Below are 19,099 nucleotides of genomic sequence, written 5' to 3'. Positions count from 1 at the left end.
ACATTTACTTAAGCTGAATGATTGATATGAAGGGCTCATCCAGTGGTCTGTGAATAGTAAAAGATCATCATCATACAGGCAGATTTTTTAGCAGAGAGAGATCAAAGTAGGCTTATCCAGGTTGTCATATTTAGAGAATAAAGTGGTTGTCTTGTGATCAGTTTGCATACAGTGGGAAAAATATGCACGAGACCCCTTGCACCCGCACCTTGTGCATATTCAGTGTGCTGCTCTGCTTCCTCATGGGCTTCCTAAAAGGAGTTCCTGGCCCGGCTGCAGCTCAGGCCCTTACCTCCTTTGGAGTCTGTACCTAACTGCTGCTGGTTTGGCTGGAGGAGGACAAGTGCATCTGCCACACATGGAGAGAAGCCACCTGGCTCGTAAGACCATCTGTGTTGGACATTGATGTAGTTCATCTGCCTCTGTGCCTGGAAGAACATGGGATAGTGTGAGCTCTCCACATTTGAAGTTTAGGAGCAGAAAAATGAGACCTTGTCAGGGCCATGATAATTTGTACTCAGGCACTGTAGGAGTTTGGTAGGAACAGAACCAGTTCTGATTTGCTGCTCCCATTCCTGTGCCCTGATACCAGAGAAATACAGCTGTTTATTTAGCATACCTGTGTTAATTGCTATTGCTTGTGCTTCTGTTCCCTCCTGCAGGAGACATACACATCCTTCTGAAGCAGCTCGTGTTGTTTGGTTATGATGAGCTAGCTGGGACACTGCAGCAAGCCCTGGAAGAGGTTTTACAGTTGATGGAGACCTCAATCCCAGAAATCTGGACTCCAGACCTGCAGCAGAGCTCTGTCAACCCGGTCTGTGCTCATCCACAATACCTGCCTACTGTACAATGCCAAGTATTTATCAGTATGCTGCATTCTCTAGCAAAGAGTCAGGAGTCCTTCCCTGGCTTTCCAGATCTGTTTTTTTTCTGCAGAGGTCAAACAGATATTCTGTGCAGTGCCTGCCAAGTGAGTACACTCTAGATGTGTACAACGGGTATAGGCTGCCGTGTCTCTTGCACTGAGTGCCACATTGGACATGATGAGGTCTCATAAGGCTTGTGTTACCTTGTCCTCGTGGTGACTTCTTTTCATAAGCTCTGTCTTAAGGAATTTGTAGAACATAGGAACACTGTTTTCTTTTTTTAGGCCTGATGGTTGAAGTGTTAGCATAGCTTTTGTGACTTGGTGTTGTGAAGTGAAACGCTACCAGACTTGTCAGTTTAGTCTGAACCAGTATATCATAAGTTTATTGCAAGAAGGGTTATGTCAGGCTTCTAAGTTTCTGCTTAATGCAGAGTAAAGAAATGGCAAGGACTGCAGTTAATTTCCTTCCAAAGCAAAAGTCTTTCTTTATAATAAGTAGTTTCTGAGCATTCATGGTAAACACAAGATATTCCCCAGTATCTTCCCCTTAGTCTTTAGGGACAGATTAACACTCTTTTATGTGACAGAAAGCTCAGACTCTCAAACAAATTTTAAATATTGCTGACACTGTAATGAGAGTAGTCCTGCCAAGTCATGACAGTGCTGTGAATGAAGTAGGTGCAGGGATGAGGATTCTGTGTCCTGAGAAGCTGTCTGAAAGCAGTTCTCTCTTTCTACCTCTGTGTCGACTTTTCTGAGACATTACTGGGCTTTGATCTCATGTTCCTAGTCACTTTGTACTGTGTGGTCTCCTGCAGGCAGCTGCTTCTGCTTTTGGAGACAAACAGTTTTCTTTGTAGGATCCCTGCTATTAGTCTTGCTTTGTGCAGATTGAAACATGGGTATTGCTTCTTCACACAGGTCCTGGGACCCAGTTCAACTGCCAACAGCATTATGGCTGCCTATCAGCAGAAGAGGATGATGGCTCCTGGTGTACAAGGTTAGTTGGGGCTCTGAGTTAGGTGTGGGTGTGAAATGTCAGTGAGATCAGTGGGTTTTGAGGGTTGCCAAGCACCAATACCTGCCAACGGTTGTAGCATTTATTCAGCTGTGGGAGTTTCTTGCTTTGCCTTATGATGCATGCTCCCAATTTGTGGCAAGTGAACAGCCATCCTAACAAGGTTTTATTTCCTCTGAATTTGTGACCTGAAAGTACCGTCTGGATTGTGCTTCTGCCTTCCTGTGTGTGTATTCTCTGTTTGTTGTGAGGGAATAGGAAATCTGATTTCTTAGGGAATGTGTTAGATAATTCTGCTGGTAACCTACCTGCTGATTTTTTCTATCTGGCTTTGGCAGCCAGGCCAGGCTACAGACTATCATGCTCCTTTGCTGTCTTCCCCACTAGTCCTACAGTCTCTTCCCCTACTAGTCTTGGAATTGCCTGGAGAAATCCTCTAATAAACCTCTAGATACCACCTGCCTATTGACACTTGCCAGGGCTGGCTCCAGAGAAGACCTCATGCCTCTCATTCACACAGAGCCAGCTGGCAGTTGTATATGATGTCCCAGTTGCTGGTGAACAAACAGAGCTCTACTTTATGCCACTGATTGTTGCCTTCTCATTATGAACAATAACACTTAATGGAGAGGGAACTTGATTTATTCCAGAGATTTAATTCTGTAAGCAGTTCTGCTGTGGGCGGAGACTTCTGTGTCCTCTGATGTAAAGAAAACTAAGTTGAGAGCTCCTGAAGAAACCATGTTGCTATTACCCTCTGTTCTGACACTTATCCTGTTTTTCTTTCAGATCCAGAATTACTTATTCCACCAAAACTCAATAAAAATCTGCAGTGGAAACTGCATCTTCTCCAGTAACTAAAAGCCAAGGAATCCCAAGGGACTCTGAACTGTAACTTTTCATATAATTTCATTACATCTTTATACAACCATTGTTGTCCTGGCGTTTCTGATACACTGTTCTTAGGTCTGTGCAAGTGAAGGGTCCCTCCACAGATGCAGTTGTGACTGTGACCTGCATGGCATCATGGTAATGGGGACAAGCACTTGCATCCCACTGCAGAGGTAGTTTGTGAGGCTGGGAAGTAACAGGGTGTACAGCTCAGAATGCTGCTGGCTGAATCTAACATCTCCCACCACTGTTCCCTCCCTTCTGGATGAAGCAACCCCACGAGTGGTGATTGCGCTATCGCTTCCTCCTGTGGATGGTACCTGCCATGATGACAGGTCACATTTTAAGCTGTTCAACCTGGCTTAAGAGATCTCACCAGTAAGTCCGTATCAATAGCAATTTGTTGTAGTTGCTGAACAAATGAGTGGTGGTTTCTCTGTTGAAGCTGGATGTTGGTAACACCGGATTGTCATCAGAATAATTTTGTTACCTCAGAGTGAACCCTGCAGTACCAACAGCTGTTATGTCCTGAAAGGTGCTCATACACACCAGGGAGATCTTGAGTAAACATGAAAAAAAGCAGGGGGACGGGGAATGTCAGTGTAACACACTGCTGGGTAACACTGTCCTAATTATCTGAGTTTAAGAAGATCAGCTAATGCTGCTCTGTGGCACTGACAGATCAGCAGCTGTACCCTGATCATGCCTTGTGCTATTGCAAAACTGCTTCAGCTGGAAACTGATTTAACCTCATACCTGAGAAATAGGTTTTACCTCAGAATACTTCTGTGTAACAGCAGCCGTCCTGGAAGCAGAGAAAGGGGACAAGCTCTGCAGGTGAGTCTGAAAACCTTTTGGTAGCAGTCCACCACTCCCTCTTTTAATTTTGGCCTGGCAGCTGCTGTACTCAATGCCAGCTATTTCAGTTAGGTGCTGTGGAAAAACGCCAGCACAAACAAGGCACTTTCTGTCTGTTGGAGGTATCTCACAACATAGCAATGGGCTGTGTTCTTACTGCACGGCATCAGCATGTTTCCAGTGCTTCAAATCATTGTTTTTGTGATACGAGAACTCCATCACATTTGGATGGCCATGTTGGCTTGCACTGTATGTGCCATGCTGCCATGGGGGTTTGGAGTGATAAAACAATCCTTTGTCGGTGTTTCATGAAGCATTGGAATGGTGTTAATTCCTGCTGTTCTGAGTTACGTGGACTACGCTGGGTGGTGTGGGGATGGCATAAGCCTGTTGTCACGTATTACGCTGCAAAGTGATTCTCCCAAGAGTAAAGCCTTGAGATGGCAAAGCACATGAAAGGGTGCGTAAGGTAGGAGTGTTGTACTAGATATGGGTCTTCAAAATGGTAGCAAAACATAGTCCAAGATGAAATACAAAAGCCATCTTTCAGATCTGGAGAAAGGGGTGATGAGTGAGTCTGCGGTCCTCTCTAGGGTATGGAGGGCTCTCGCCCTGGAACTGAGTTTCAGTACTGACACCACTAATTCCTGACATTCCTAAATCTGATGCCAGAAAATGCTGAGGCCTTGCATAGCCTGATCCATTGTCTAGAGATATTCCCTCTTTAAAGAACCCAAGAAAAACTGCCAGCTTATTGAGGGCTCATGCTTGTGCCTAAACACCACGGTTCCTTTAATATATGTATATGGGTACTTCTGCTTTTCTATCACAGTGATGGTCAAAGCTGAAGACCCTCTGGTCTTAGACGTTTTTCTGTTCTCCCATCAAGGTAACATCACTTAAATCTGTCATCCAGATGTAAGATCAGTCTTCTAAATCATTCACATGGTCATTGGTCACTGAACTCCATTGTCTTCCCCTACCCCTCTCTCTCCTGAATGAACTTTGACAAAGGAGTGGTAGAGCTGGAAGCAGCACCCAATGTCCATGAGCTTCTAGGGGGATGTCCTGCCTCCTGTTTCCTACTTCTGCAGTTGCTGAACCTCAGCTGCTTTTCAGCAGCAGCCAAGAGTCTGGTTTCCCTTAATTTCTGCTAGGATGCTCTTTTGCTTTGTTAGTGATGCATGTCATCCTGAAAAATATTATGCCTTTGCTGATGTCTTTGCAGACTCATTGAGTTTGCTATTCTGAGTTCTGTGGAGGTTCTTGCAAACAGATGCAGTTATCAGGTATGGCATCAATATATAACTACTGAGTTAGCTTAAGAGATGTCCCAATTTCTGAGCAAATATGGCCGTACAGAAGACTGCTTCTCTCATTAGAGTAAGAAGTTTGTCACCTTTCTGCTGTCTAGCTTCATTACATACATACATACATACATAAACCCACAAGATATTTTAGGCATACAATATCACAAGAATAATACACGTGCATCAGAAATCTCTTCATTACAGCAATGGGTGGAAGGGATGTGGTGTTGGATTGATTCAGGTACCCTTTGTCAATGCTGGTCTTTCTAAAGCAATCCAGTGTCTTCCTCAGAAGCACTTTTTAAAAATGCAGGAAGGACCAAATTCTTCATATTCACTCCTGTGAACCCAGAGCTCCTGGAAAGAGTGGAGCGAGGCCAGAATAGACCCCCCAATCCAGACAGAACACCTTCTTTGAGGGGACACTGCTGTGATGATGTTGTCGTTGGGACACATCCTGGCCAGTTCCATCTGGAAGCGGTTGGCAAAGCCCTCCATCATAGTGCTGCCCCCGCACAGCAGGATATTCCCCACCATTTTTTTGTTGATGTCCTCATCACACTTCTTGAGACAGTTGAGTGTCAGCTGCAAGAGCCCTGGCTGCTGTAAGCCAAATAACTCTGGTTTGAAGAGCACTTCAGCACAAAGGCATCTCTCCTTGCCTACAGTGATAAGGTGTCCATCAGGCAGCTCATAATCTATTTGTTGAGGCAAATTCAAGTCCCGTGTAAGGTCCAGAGACGTGTAACAGCACTTCTCTTTGAGATCTTGTATGATGTTTAGCTGGTTTTCTGTAAATGTGTTTCCAGACTCGTTTAGTAACTGCATGAGATAACGTGTGACGTCCAAGCCAGCATAATCTACTGTCGTAGTGATGCTACGTAAAATATAACCTTCATAGATGGGAACCACATGTGAAACTCCATGGCCGCTTTCCACCACGAGAGCTGAGGTTTTTCCATAAGAGTACATGGATAAATGGGACTGGTAGGCAATGTGGATGGCAGGCAGGCAAAGTCCTTCAAACAGGATCTCAGCATATTTTCCCTTGTCCATGATGGAACACAGGGGAGGCACTGACACCAGAACAGCATGGTTCTCTGGCTGTATCTTCAACTCTGCCTGAAAGATACACTGCAAAGTATCTTGGACACAGTCCCAGTCCTCCACTATGCCATGTTTTATTGGGTTGGTGAAGGTGAAGGGTATACTGCTGTTCTGAAGCCCTCTTCCAACAAAGGTTTCTTCTTGATTTCTCCCGGTCTCCCATATGGGCTTAGCAACCATAGATGAAACAAAGCAAGAAGGCCATGGTTCCCCTGCAAAGCCACACTTTAAATAACCTGTGCCAATGTCTAAAACTACTGCTTTAGTTTCCTTCCTGGCCTTGACGCTACCCTCGGTTGCAGATACATGGCTGTCCCTTTCAGATTTCATATGACTTGTGCCCGCTGCTGCCATTCTTGGGGACTTATTCTGTCCAGCTGCGACTTCACGCAGCGAGTGCTGGACGTGCTTCTTGGTAGCACTGCCCTGCCACCACTCCACCTGGGGGCAGCACAAGCAGCTGACACGGGCCTGGAGCCCTGACGTCAGTGGTTCTACTGATGCCACTGATTTATGACATCACATGTAGGCTTGCCCCTCAGAAACCAGTGCTCCCCATGCAAGCATGTGACAAGTGTGACCTGGCTGCACGCCTGTTGTATACAGGTGGATTGCAGGTATTTGTGCTTCTCTTGGACCTGTTCCGAGGTGCTAAAAAACACAACACCCACCCACTGTGATGGGCCATGGGGAATGAACAGTGCATTCTAACTGTAAAGCTGCATGGCTTCCATTCTGGCCTGCATCTGCCACATGAGGAAGACCATGGTTCTCCAGCATCTGCAGCTGCTTTTGGTCCAAAACAGCGCCTGTTGCTAAGCATCAGTGTTACTTCAACTCTGGGGCCACGTGAAGCCCTGGTTGCTGACTGTGTTGAGTGGATTCCTAGACTGGCTGTGCTTTTGTCATTGTTTATCTGGCGTTATTTTTAAGTTTTGCTTTCTGAATTAAAGGATAATGTTACTGGCATCAGCAAAAACTGAAATGTGACTTGTATGTGAAACTAGGCCGTGGCAAACCCCTCACCTTTAACTGTTGCCTTTTCCACTACAGGAACATTTTTGTTCTTTTCCAGCAGCAACAAGTCACTGTTGCCCCATCAGTGTGTGTAGTAACAGGCTGCTGCATGGGGGCACAGAAGGACAAAGAGTTACAAGCAGCATTTTCCTTGTAAAACAAAAGCTCTGTGTGCTCTTTTACTGAAAGCCATTTCACCCAGAGGGCATCTTACTGAACAAGTCAAAGCTGGGCTTAGAATGAAATTGAACCCCACAAACCAGTTCCGGACTGCTGCCTATCAGGGAGTTCATGTCTTTATGACAATTAAATACATCCTTGTACATGAAACAGACAGGCTGCCCCTCTTAGAGCCTGAGTAGTGACTGCCCTGGCAAAGGGCGATGCCTGCTCCATAGCTAAAGGGAATTTCAGCAGCACAAAGATCTTAAAGCCATGCTGTGGCACAGTGCCGTGACACCATACCCGATGCTGCTTCCCACTCCTTTGACAACTTTGCTGTCAGCCCCTCCAGCCTCTACAACATTATCACTTCAGAGAAACTCCAGCTATATGCAGAAGACCTCAATTTCATTGTTTCTTTCCTTTCTCAGCAGAAACCTACTCAGCTTCTGAATTTAAAAAAATCCTTTCATTCAAACAAAATGCTTCTTCCAGACTCCAGTTGTCATATAGGTTAGCATGGCAATACCACAACAAAGCTGCAAACACACCGATTCCAAAGTTAGTACGCAGCTGTTTCCAGGCCACTTTTTCCCACATTACATTTGTCATCCCAGTTAACAGAAAACGCACACAGCCACTAACATTTTGAGGTCTTTGTTTTAGGCTGAAATCTGGAGACAGGTTGTAAGATCATTTTTGCAAAGTCACTTTGGCCAATGTTTCCTGAGATGTTCCTTTAACTGTGGGATAGTGGACAGCTGTTGTTTGCAACGATGGCATCTGAGGGGCAATTTGAGAAGTTCAGAGACATGATCTTTCACCATCACTTTTCCCTTGCTTCTTACCATCTCCAGCACTTCTGAAAAACAAAACAAAAACAACAAAACCAAACACAAACACAAAAAAATTAGAGACCAGAGGTGTTGGGACCATGTAGCATGATGAAACACATAACACTGCAGAATCTCTGGGTGCTGGTTCACATGCACAGCATAGGATGACTGCATTCTAATCTAAGCCAGTCACAAAATTCCGTTGGCTTTTACTTAGTGCTACTCCCCAGTATCTGAAATTACATTAAACCTTTCACTTATTACAATAGAATTTATGGCTTAGAGATTTTTTTGGGGAAAAAAAGCCAGAAGCCACAAACAGGATTATGTGTTTTGAAATCCTTTTTCTAATCATTACCTTGAGAGTTTAAGAAGTAGTCTGTAGTAAAAGAGTTCCAGTGCTTTTTTGTTTTCAGGGCTGGAGAATCAAAATCCTGGCTGATTACATGCAAATGCAGATGACTGAAACAAATATGTAGGTAAGAGAGAAGAATAATGTTAATGCTCGAAGTTCTGTTGCAGTGGTATCAGTTGCAAAGGTGACTCAGCAGAGCAGGACTGCCAGCCTTATGGGCCAGCCTGACTGTGTCTGACCCACAGTCCTGCGACAGAAGAAACCCAGTCAGTCCTGGCAGCACCGTCTCACGCCAAGCATTTCACTTGGACAGTGAAGGTCACTACTCTGCATATTCCGCTGGCTCCTAACTACCGTGTGTTTTCCTGCTGCCTTCCAAAATGGCAGAAACAGTGGTTTTAATAAAACAGAGGTTTAAACTTTGTAGAGTATACGAATAGGACTGGATGAGTAATTCAAAGCTTCATCCAAGAACTGGAGAACAGTTGAGGAACACTGACTGCAATACCCACAGACATTTGGATGCTGTGAGATCTGGACTTATTTACACACAAAGCTCAAATCCTTGCTTAGCATCAGGCAGGGCTCGATAGGCTTGAGACTGACTCTCTGCTTGCAAACTGGTGCACTCGGCCTTTGGCAGCACCGCCTCTTTTGCTGGGACCACAGCAGAGGTGTGCTGCAGCCTCAGCCACAGGCCTCTGCTGGGGGAAACCAACAGGCACTTCCCAGCAGCCCCAAGACATCTGCTTAGCCCACTGGCATGTACACAGCACTGTGTGCATGGCTGCACCCAAAGAACTTGGACACTGAACCACTGGTAGCGTTTAGGAGGGTTAGTTGCTCTTTAGCAATGGCCGATCACGTTACAAATTTAGCCCCAAATCTGTGTAACTGGAAGAACAGGGTCTCCACCTGATGACACATCAAGCTCTTACCTCATACTGGGGATAGCATGGTAGCCCAGTCTGAACTCCAGACTCTCTCTGTCAGGGCACTGTTCAATCATTTTTTGCCCAACTGCATGCATGTGTTCCAGGAGTTCAAGATGGTCCCTGGTGACGGACTTGAGGCTTGAAATGGGGTCCCATGGTAACACAAGCCAGTGGTAACGTGCTTTGGGATATTTATCCTTGATGACTACAGTCTTTTCATCTTTGTAAACCTTGCAAAACAAATAACTAGATTATTTACTGATTGAAGGCTAAATATCTTAGTCCTATAAGCACTAGATTTAGTGGACCTTGAGATGATGTTATCCATCTGCACATCCCACATTGTGGTCACAGAAGTCCTTAAGCACATGTATGTGTTGCTAGTGCAACTGGGACTGACAGAAAAAAAAGCCAGGAAAGATTACTAGATGGGAACAAATATAAAGCAGCAGAGCTTTCCACTTCAAGGAGGACTTCTCCCAGAACTAAGCTGGTCCAGGATATGCATCCTCTTCCATACCAAGCACCAGGCAGCTACAAAAAATGTTCCAGCATCCCTCTTTATATACTTTCACGAAAAGGCTTTTTGTTCTTACATAGCAATAAGTTAAGCTTTGCTACAGGTGGATACGAACTCTCTTGAAAATCACCTGGCTTCAGATATCAGTGATGTCTGGGAAACTCTGTTTCCATCAGGCTACATTCAAGGTCTGCAGTCACTGAAACAAAAATCACGGCACTGTGCTCAATATAGAGCATGTACAAATGCACTGGACTGCCTCATCCTTTGCAGATTTCTGGAGAGAAATGCAAGTCTCAGAGGTGCTACATGTGGTGTGCCCAGTGACATCCGCCAGCAAAGACAAAAACATTCAAGTCTGAGCTATTTCAGTTCATGCTACCCAATGTGCCACTTTGTAAGAACACTCACAAAAAGGACAGATTCCTGTCTATCATGCCCTTCTTCCCCTGTTTCCATTTTGGTTTTCCTTTTGCAACAATTTGATGCAGCTGATGAAGAGAAACAGCAGCAGAACATCTGGAAGATAGGGGGCACAATCTGGCCCTGGCAATAAAAATCTGCCAGGTTCTGAGGCAGAAACTACATGCTGTGTCTCTGATCTTTTAGTAGTGCATCTATTGGTGAGCGATGGATGATGTCTTTGCCATCTTTGCTAATTATTCTCGTATGTTTACATACAGAGCTGACCAGTCTTGCTCTACAGGAAGGAAGATTAAAATTTTATCAGCACACAAATCATAGGACCAGTTCTTTCAGCAGCAAAACCGGTGATGCTGTCGTATTTTTATTTACACACACTAGTGTCTGCATGTGCAGCCAGTGGAAATGGGATCATGATCAAGTATTTTCAGAAGAAAGAAATACTGCCATTTATTTAATATTTGATTAAAAAACAAAGATAGGAATTCTGTTGTTTGTGTGCTTAGTTCAGAACCACAACTAATACAGCTTACATTAATTCACAAACAGTTCTTTGTGTTCTAACATTCAGAGAATAACTGCAAATCCAGCTTATCTTTTGGGTCAAGAAAGCACTATCTTGGAAAGTGCTATATGAAATTCTGCTTAGGTGATGAAGATTAAGCTTCATATTTTAAAAGTAAGCAAGTATTTCAATAGCTTTATCATTCCTTATAGAAAGCCTCATTTGAAACTGCTAGCATTTCCAGGAGAATGGGCCTCCAGTGCTCCTAGAACTCCACGGAGTTCAACACTTAAGACTTGAACTAAAAAAAAAAAAAAAAAGAAAAACAAAATCAAGAAATAAGGACCTTCTGATCAGTTATCAAGGAAATTATTTTCAGCATGAGGCTGATCATAACCTGAAGGGGCCCAGTGAGGCCATGGGATCCTCATCCTTAGAGACCACCTCAACTCAAACAACGGCTGTGGCAGTCACACCGAGTTCAAGTGGTCAGACCTGGTGACCTCCAAAGGTCTTTTCCAACTGAAATTATTCAGTGATTTCAAGGACCAAGTATCACAGGTGTGATATCCACCCTCCTGGACAGATACTCTTGCTGAGAAGTACAAAGGGGAAAACACACCTTTGATGTTAAAGTGGCCATGCAGCAGTCAGCCAGAAAAAAACCAAACTCAGTGGACCCAAGCTTCAGGCCTTACTCTGCCAGACAGTGGAGCACTGATGGAGACCATTCTCCCTGTTTTGGAGCTGAGCTAAAAAACCTGTTTTTGAGGAGTTGTCTATATGTTTTCTATAATTTAAAAATAAAATGAAAGTAGGTTCTATACATGGATAGGGAAGTGCGTGTATACACTTCCACCACAAAATACACTTGTCTGATTTCTGTGTCTTGATTGTGAGCTCCCCAAAAGCGCACAGCAGACAACAAAAAAAAAAAAAGCTCAAGGAAAACCATTATGCAACCACAGGGAAGCAGAAGGAGGGTGGTACATCTGGAAAATCTGCAGAAGAATAGAAGAAACCACCCAGGAAATTCCTGTCGGCACAAAGAAAAGGAGGAAGAGCCAGGGGTCACATCCTGCCAGCTGGCATAGAGTTGTTGCAGTGAAGAGTTCACTGTGAACCAGGAAACTGCACCAAGCTTCGGGAGAAGGCAGTGCTGGCTGCTTGAAAACAGGAACCTCCAACGCTTGCTCAGCTTCAAACCACAGAGCCTCATTTTAGTTGTTTCCCCAAGGAACCAGAGCAACTGCACTGCTTGCCTGCTCTCCCAACAACCTTTTTGAAATCTGTTAGCTGAATTTGACAATGATGTAGAGAGTTCAAAGATAATTAAGATAATGGTGTTCTGCAAAATCAGTATATTAATAGTAGAGACTCCCAAATGAATACAACCACATTTTCAACCTTATGCAGTACTCAACTGGTTAATCAGATCATTAAAGTAAACTGCAGAAGGATGAAAGAAAGCTCATTTATTTTTGTTAGACAAGAACTACTGTAGAGTACAAGTGCAGACCTCTCACCTGCATTTTTGGATCTTGCATGGAGCTCTTCAGACCCTGACTCCAGTGGCCTAAATGTTCCTAAGGCACACAAGGAAAAAATATTTTAAAAGATAATTAAGAAATCAGTTATATGTTTTAAACCATTCAGTTAAGTGCTTTCTTTATTATACAACAGCACAATAGCTGAATGACAGCTAAATGATTTCCTTTCTATAAATGCCAACACACCTGCTCCACCTGCCCCCACAAAGCTACTTTTGAAAACTTTTAACAAGATGATCTTAAGATTCAAAGTTCAGTCTTTGAAATGTTGGAAATTTGACAACAGGGAGTCCTGGATCTGTTTTAATTTAATAATTTGCACACAAATGTTGTAGCACACTCCTTGATTACTATCAATGACATATTATTTTACAAAAAGACCCTCTGCTTCATGGATCACAAAGGCGAAAGGAATTACAAGGGTATCTGTCAACTGTCCTATGCTCTGCATACGCTTAGATGTATTTAGTTGTTTATACTGTGCAAGAAGTGGCTTGCACAGGAAACAAAAAAGGCACAGGAAGATCAAGCCAACACTAGCAGATATCTCTTAACTTGGTTACCACACACCTAATAGAAAGTGGCTCAAGTGCACTTTTTTTTCAAAACAGATAATGTTTTATCTGCTTGGATCACTTTACAAGCTTTATCAATAATTATCTTCATCATATTCTTATAGAGGAAGATGTTCAAATATTATAGTGCTGACAGACAGTGTCAATCATCTTGTCTCCCCCTTTGTACCACCACAAATCTGGCCCTAATATAACTAGCTTGAGTTAACAAACGAAGTAAGTGGTCAAACCCCCCTCAACCTGGGACTGAGATTTTGTCCTGAGCCAATTAATTTCTGTGCCTTCTGTTCCAGGAACTGCACTGTTATAGTTCCAGATGCACTAAGCAGTCTTCTATTTTGTCCATGTCATCAGGGGCTAAAAACTCCCTTTCAAAAGATCTTGGCTGGTAACATTCATTAATGTAAACCTGGTTCTACCACAATGAATGATCAAACCAGAAGAGGGGAAAAAAAGCAATTAAAAAGAAAAAAAAAAAGGTCAAGTTGTTCCATTCTCTGTGCGTAAGCTTTTAGATAACCACTGCTCTATTTCTAACAAAGCAGATTTCATCTCAAGAGGCAGCACAGTATCCCTGTGTGAATGAGCTCACATGGACTGTCCTTCTAAGCAGAAACTGCAGCAAGAACCAGAGATTAAATTATCACCTCCTACAATCAAGCCCCTTCACACCCACCCACCCAGCTCAGGTCAGAATGGGTCACAGGTAACTTTCTCAGGTTATTGCAGGAGCAGAGCCTTTGCCACAGCAGACATCAGCTCTCATGCTCTGAATACTCTGAGGATTTGTGTTCACCTGAGATGCTTCTCCACCAGTAGTACCCACAGAAGTCGTGATGGAGGATATAACCCCAGGAGAAAAAGCACAAGTACTGTTACTGATATACTTGCCTTCTTACTCGAAGTTCCTTCATGTGGAGATACACCACTATTGCTTAGTTTGAGATTTGCAGAACTGCCTTGTGTATTCACCACCTCCCTCTTCATTGTTTTCCTGGGCACAAGCTCTACATCATCATTCTCACAGGAGTGCCACTTTGCCACACTTTTGCCACACTTCTTGATTTTTATGTTCTCTTCTGCTTCTGTAACAATTTTCACTGACTCTTCAGCAAATTGCACCATGTAGGGGTAAAGTTTATTCACAATGTGAAGAACTTGGCCTGGCTTCATTTTCACCTCTTCATCTTTGCCAATATCCACAAGATCAACACTAGTCGGGTTAACTCCTATCTTTGGTAGGGAGACAAAGGAATAAAAAGAAAATAGCAAATGGTGTTGTAACTGGAATCACCAACTACTGCCCCATCATCCTGGAGTATAAGTACCCTGTAAAGCAAATGTGTTTTGTATTCATGGCACTCTCTGCCCACATCAACCCGCTCTAGCGGATCAGAGAGGTCCAACGCTGGAGACACCTCCCTACAGCCCAGTACGGCAATCACAGCTGTCAGTGCACAACCCTCAGGGGCACGGTGCCACAGGGACCCCACAGCTCTGCAGCAGCTGGCTACACAGTTACAGCAAGACCTATGCCACTTGCTCAAAAACAAACAAACAAACAAAACAATCCTATTAAAAAAACTGCTGAAATAATAACAGCTTTAGTAACAATTATTTCTGAAGAGTATGAGTAGTTTTAACTAATTATTTCAGTCCAATCATCCCCAGAAAATTCCTGTTTTCAAATGAGTTTATCTTGCTTCTCCTTTTTTCTACATTTTGTTTTCTGTTTTCTACCAAATGCTGTCCCATCAACACATTTGCCTTCAATTACATAAGCAACTCTTGTGGCTCATTTCAAGAGAGAAGAACGTTTGGGCTCAAAACCACTGGCTCACCAAGCACAGCTCACTGCTAACACTTGCAACACACTCCCTCCTGCACAGTAGAAGTAAAAAAAAAAAAAAAAGAAAAAGAAAGAAAATCAGGAAGAAAGTATCTGTGAGTCTCTAGAAGAGTCCACTTCGCAGGGATCAGCTCCTTGGTCCTGTCTTTTCCTCCTTTGCCAAGCCAAATGTGATAACCCTTCTTCAGCCTAGAGAAGACTGTGTCTAAACATGGTGACAACAATTTCCTGTTCCCTCAAGAGAGGATAAACCTCTCTGTTCACCTCAGTTTATGCAAAGTACTATATATACCAGCCTATCTGTATTTTAATGCACTTATTTTCATTTTGGATCTTACACTAGTTATTCTGTACTAGCAGAAAAATAGGACAGCAAGGTCAAATTTTTACCTGCATCACATTTCATCACTTTATGAAACTATGCAACTCTAAAATAATTTTCCCCTCAAAACACTTTAAGACTGAGAAGCCACCTGAACTTTAGCTGATAATTGAAAAGCAATACATCTTCCTGTGTCTCAGGCATAACTAACAACACAAAGTGGCCTGGGCTACCTAGAGTGACTGCTTGATAGATGATTTTTGCCTGATCAAGAGGGTGACCATAGGGAAATCAGGAGTCTCGAACTTCACCAAATGCTTTTGGTTAATGTTTATTCATGAAACAAGCTTTAGGAAACCAGCTCTTCCCTGAGACTGATAAACTCTGTCGCAGAATGTTCCTTTAGCTTTGTCGCTGCGATATCTGCCTGCTTCACAAGATGGTACTGTGCCTCTCATCGCTTGGTATTCACTGTGATGAAGCATTTGCCTGATTCCATCCAGAACCTCATCAGTCCACAGTTCTGCATTTTCAGTCATGTCAAGTACCATACACACCCTCCAATACGCCATCAAACTGAGCACTGGAACCCTGTGACGCACACTTATCACCTGAGAAACACCTCTGGAGCAGGCAGCAAAAACACGCTCACATCCGCCACCAGAAAGTACTCCCAGCCCTGAAATTCCAGTAACATGGCACCCAAATTGCAGCTAAGGCTGATTTCTGTGAAAAACACTCTGAGACATCTTTGCTGGATTCACCAGATACTGGTGGGGTCTGTGTGCTTACTGAGCACTGGGGCTGTTTTGACAGAAGACATTCCTCCTCAGTAGACAGAACACATTGACATGTTGTCCACACACATGCCCCAGCACCTGAAGCTAGAAAATGTTCCTTTCATATTATCTCTGGTATACTGGTCCTCATGAGAGTAGGCCTACATCCATCCAGCTAGTACATGAGGATGCCTTCACTGCTGCTTCGTGTCCTGTCACTTCCCAGAGGTGACCACGCTTTTGGCTCTACCAGCCATCAAATAAAAACCTTCCACAACTGCCCCATCCCATTAACACAAGAACCAGTTTGACCATAAGTGAAGGGCTGCCTCAGCTCAGACATTTAAGGCTCAGGAGGCATGATGAGCAAGTTTAGGGGAAGACCTCCAGAATCTCCCAAACACAGAGCTTGGAAGAACAGATTGAGGATTCACAGCAGTGTGCCCTGATGCTGCAAGTCTTGTCTTGTCTGAGACTGGAGACTATTTGAAAGGAATCGTGCAGTCTTTACACTGAGGTACACACACACACAAAAAAGACAGATCCCTTCTGAGGACCACTCGCTGTCCTCTCCGTCATAAAACATCTTCAGGCCCTTCAGACCTGCTGATCAGAATCTTCGCTTGTGGCATTTGTGGAGTTTAAGTACAACAACCATCCCAGTAAGTATGAAAAATGTTGTATATTTAAAAACATACCTGCTTAACTGTGACATAACCCTTGTTACAGTCTGCTTTTAACTGAACTGGAACAAAAGAAAGAACAAAGTGTCACAGAACAGTATAAATAAAAAGGCCAGAACTCTGCTGAACCACCCCTTGCAGAAAACACTCCTGTATTTTAAGACCTGCTACCTTCTGAAGCTGATCTATACACAAAGAACACTGCCACCTCATCCTCTGTTTCCAGGACCGCAGGTAAAACAGAACCGACCCATACACTGAGTCACACCTAAGTATTTCACATCACGGATCAGCAAAATTGTTTCAGAATAAAGGTGAAATCTGTGGGAGTTTTTGCTATTCTTATCAGCTCTCAACAGGCATGGAACAGAACTCTGTCCAGAGGGAAGAAAGATAAGGCACAGAAGATGCAAAGGGGAGTATTTTATAGATCACAGATAGTTTTATATATTCTCCCAGTGCATCTATAAAATAACAAGTCATACTACAAATCAGCTGGTAGAAGACTAGGAAAATGAAGTGTCACTCTTTACAAAGAGTACAGGCAGTGGAACATAACTGTGGGCCTGGGGACTCATGTTATGATTCAATGCTTTAGTTTACTAAGGTAAACTTCCTATTACACGTCTCCTTCGACTTTTTAGGACCTAGAGATCTCCATAAGTGCTTATTATAAAAGCTTGATGTCTTCAAGAATCAGGCAACACTATGGACCATGCAGAGAAAGGAGGCCATAAGCCAGTGACTGCAAAAGCAAGCACATGGAACACCTGCTTAGATTTCAAGGAAAAACTGTGATTTCCCATTTAGGCCCTGCTCAAAGCAGTCTTAAGAATTAGGCCAAAACACTGGTCCATTACCTTCACTGTAATATAGCCAAACAGAAGAATGATGTTTACTTATAAACAAGAGTGCTGTATTTCTGTCTCTCTTCACAAGTTTGGTTGCTGCTCCATGTAGAAAGCGGGATTTGAGCTAAACCTTACCTTGTTGCCGTGAACACTTCTTATCTGTTATCCCAGTCTCCGGGCCACGCCCGATTACCACTGCTTCCAAGTGTGGCAGCTTCACACGCTGACTGCATTTCTCTTTCCCCACAAGCCAGCACACACGCATCACTGTGCTATAGAGCAAAATAAACAGTATGTTACTAACATGCAGCTTCCCAATGGGTCACCTTTCTGTGAAACAGGGTCCAAGAATTCTGCTGTCAGCCATTCATTAGCTGAGTCACTTCTGCTAACCAGGCTCATGTTTCTGAAATTCAAAGTAAAGCACAGCATTAACACTAGCATAAACTAAGAGCAAGTTGCAGTTGAAAAGGTAATCCTATTTTCCTTCCTTCTAAATATACCATATGTTCTCACATCCATGTATGATGTATAGGAAAAATCAATTGGATCAACGGACCTAACCAACGGAAAAGCCTTTCAGAAAAACTGATTTGTTTCCCACTGAACCAGAGTTGATCTGAGAGATTAACTCACACACCAACACAAAGAAAGCAGCAGAAGGCAGAGAGGGCAAGAGAGGAGGAAAGCTTCATTCGGCAACAATCTGCAGATGGATCATGCTATGAAACTGGACACTCAACTTTACACAAACGTGACCTGGACAACAAAGATCCCACATTCTCCTCCCTGCCTGGTGCTGGGCGCTGGGCGCTGTACCTCCCAGCTCTGCGGTGTGGAAAGCGACTCTCTGTCCCAGTGCGACACCAACTCTGTCACACACTCAGAAACATGAGGCGGGCGGTGATGCCCAGCCAGCCGCACGTCCCGGCCGGGCCCCTCCAGTGCTCACTACACACCCTGCCTGGGGGAGCCGCCATTACCCTCGGTGCCCGACCACCCGGGGGGATGGCACAAAACCACGGCCACCAGCACCGCACAGCCGATGCGGACGCAAGGGATCCCCGCGGGCGGCGGGGCGCCGACCAGTGCTGCCCGCCAGGCCCCCAGAGCGGAGGGGCGCCGGACCCCGTCCCCATAGCAACGCCGCCCCCTCCCCTTTCCGCGCGCGCTGCCGCCGGCGCCGCGGCCGGCCCAGCCAATCGGCTGCCGCAGCGTGTCCCCGCGCGGCCCGGCGCACGCGTTCTGAGACGGCGCGCGGCGGGGCGGGAGCCGCGGCTCGGAGCGGGGGGTCGAGCGGCCGCGCGGTAACCGCGCCCCGGCGGTGACCAGGCCCGCGGGGCGATGTGGAGCGGGGGCCGGAAAGGCGCCGAACGGGCTGCCCGCTGCGTACCCGCCTGCAGCTCGGTGCCTCCCCGCGCGGAACGGCCTCGCGCCGGCAGCGCGGGCCGTGGGAGGTGGCGCGGGTAGGGCCTGCCCGGTTCCCGCGCGTAGCGGGACGCAGCGGCGACTGCCCCGCAACACGCAGACGGCGCAGCTGACGCCGCACGGCGCCCTGACGCGCGCCGAGCTTCTCCGCCCGCTGCGCGTGGCAGGGCCCGGAGCATGCGCAGTGCGGCGCGCGGCCAGTGTGCGCCGGGAGTGGCGGCGGCGGGCACGCTCACTGTTGAGAGGCTGCGGTG

At 45.1% G+C, this 19,099-nt stretch overlaps 3 protein-coding genes across 7 annotated transcripts in view; 1 reads left to right on the top strand and 2 right to left on the bottom strand.

The window, feature by feature from the left end:
* Positions 1 to 2,820, top strand: part of ELP1 (elongator acetyltransferase complex subunit 1) — a 34,110-nt gene extending 31,290 nt beyond the window's left edge. Inside the window, exons 34-36 of the mRNA XM_005514560.4 lie at positions 663 to 817; positions 1,793 to 1,871; positions 2,679 to 2,820. Of these exons, the coding sequence (XP_005514617.4) occupies positions 663 to 817; positions 1,793 to 1,871; positions 2,679 to 2,746 (302 nt within the window). The 3' untranslated portion in view covers positions 2,747 to 2,820. The remainder of the gene's footprint in view (positions 1 to 662; positions 818 to 1,792; positions 1,872 to 2,678) is intronic.
* A 2,206-nt stretch (positions 2,821 to 5,026) lies between these two features.
* Positions 5,027 to 7,437, bottom strand: LOC102087911 (actin-like protein 7A). Its single transcript, XM_005514569.4, has one exon. It carries the CDS (start codon positions 6,407 to 6,409, stop codon positions 5,237 to 5,239), a length of 1,173 nt encoding a protein of 390 aa, XP_005514626.4. The 5' UTR covers positions 6,410 to 7,437; the 3' UTR covers positions 5,027 to 5,236.
* A 438-nt stretch (positions 7,438 to 7,875) lies between these two features.
* Positions 7,876 to 19,033, bottom strand: APTX (aprataxin). Of its 5 annotated transcripts, none has more exons than XM_065046293.1 (8): positions 18,811 to 19,033; positions 17,553 to 17,689; positions 16,582 to 16,628; positions 13,825 to 14,166; positions 12,335 to 12,394; positions 9,364 to 9,590; positions 8,429 to 8,532; positions 7,876 to 8,096 (listed from the first exon to the last, which is right to left on the bottom strand). In XM_065046293.1, exons 2-8 carry the CDS (start codon positions 17,680 to 17,682, stop codon positions 7,942 to 7,944), a joined length of 1,065 nt encoding a protein of 354 aa, XP_064902365.1. In that variant the 5' UTR covers positions 17,683 to 17,689; positions 18,811 to 19,033; the 3' UTR covers positions 7,876 to 7,941. The 5 variants fall into 5 exon arrangements, with proteins under 5 accessions (XP_064902365.1, XP_064902366.1, XP_021137878.2 ...); XM_065046294.1 differs by having other exon boundaries at positions 18,815 to 19,032; XM_021282203.2 differs by lacking the exon at positions 18,811 to 19,033 and adding an exon at positions 18,161 to 18,507.
* Positions 19,034 to 19,099: the final 66 nt, after the last annotated feature.

The sequence above is a fragment of the Columba livia genome, chromosome Z (genome assembly GCF_036013475.1).
Source record: "Columba livia isolate bColLiv1 breed racing homer chromosome Z, bColLiv1.pat.W.v2, whole genome shotgun sequence".
NCBI lineage: Eukaryota > Metazoa > Chordata > Aves > Columbiformes > Columbidae > Columba > Columba livia.
Note: the sequence above shows the minus strand (reverse complement) of the source record. Positions and strands in the feature narration are given on the sequence as shown.

What these genes read in the sequence shown, in the direction of transcription:
- LOC102087911 (XM_005514569.4), bottom strand. Translation starts at nt 6,409, where the DNA reads ATGGCAGCAGCGGGCACAAGTCATATGAAATCTGAAAGGGACAGCCAT.
- APTX (XM_021282203.2), bottom strand. Translation starts at nt 18,198, where the DNA reads ATGTGGGATCTTTGTTGTCCAGGTCACGTTTGTGTAAA. An exon ending in CCAGGTCACGTTTGTGTAAA is followed by an intron (nt 17,690 to 18,160) that starts GTTGAGTGTCCA and finishes TTTGCTCTATAG; the next exon opens with CACAGTGATGCGTGTGTGCT. An exon ending in GTTATGTCACAGTTAAGCAG is followed by an intron (nt 14,167 to 16,581) that starts GTATGTTTTTAA and finishes TCCCTACCAAAG; the next exon opens with ATAGGAGTTAACCCGACTAG.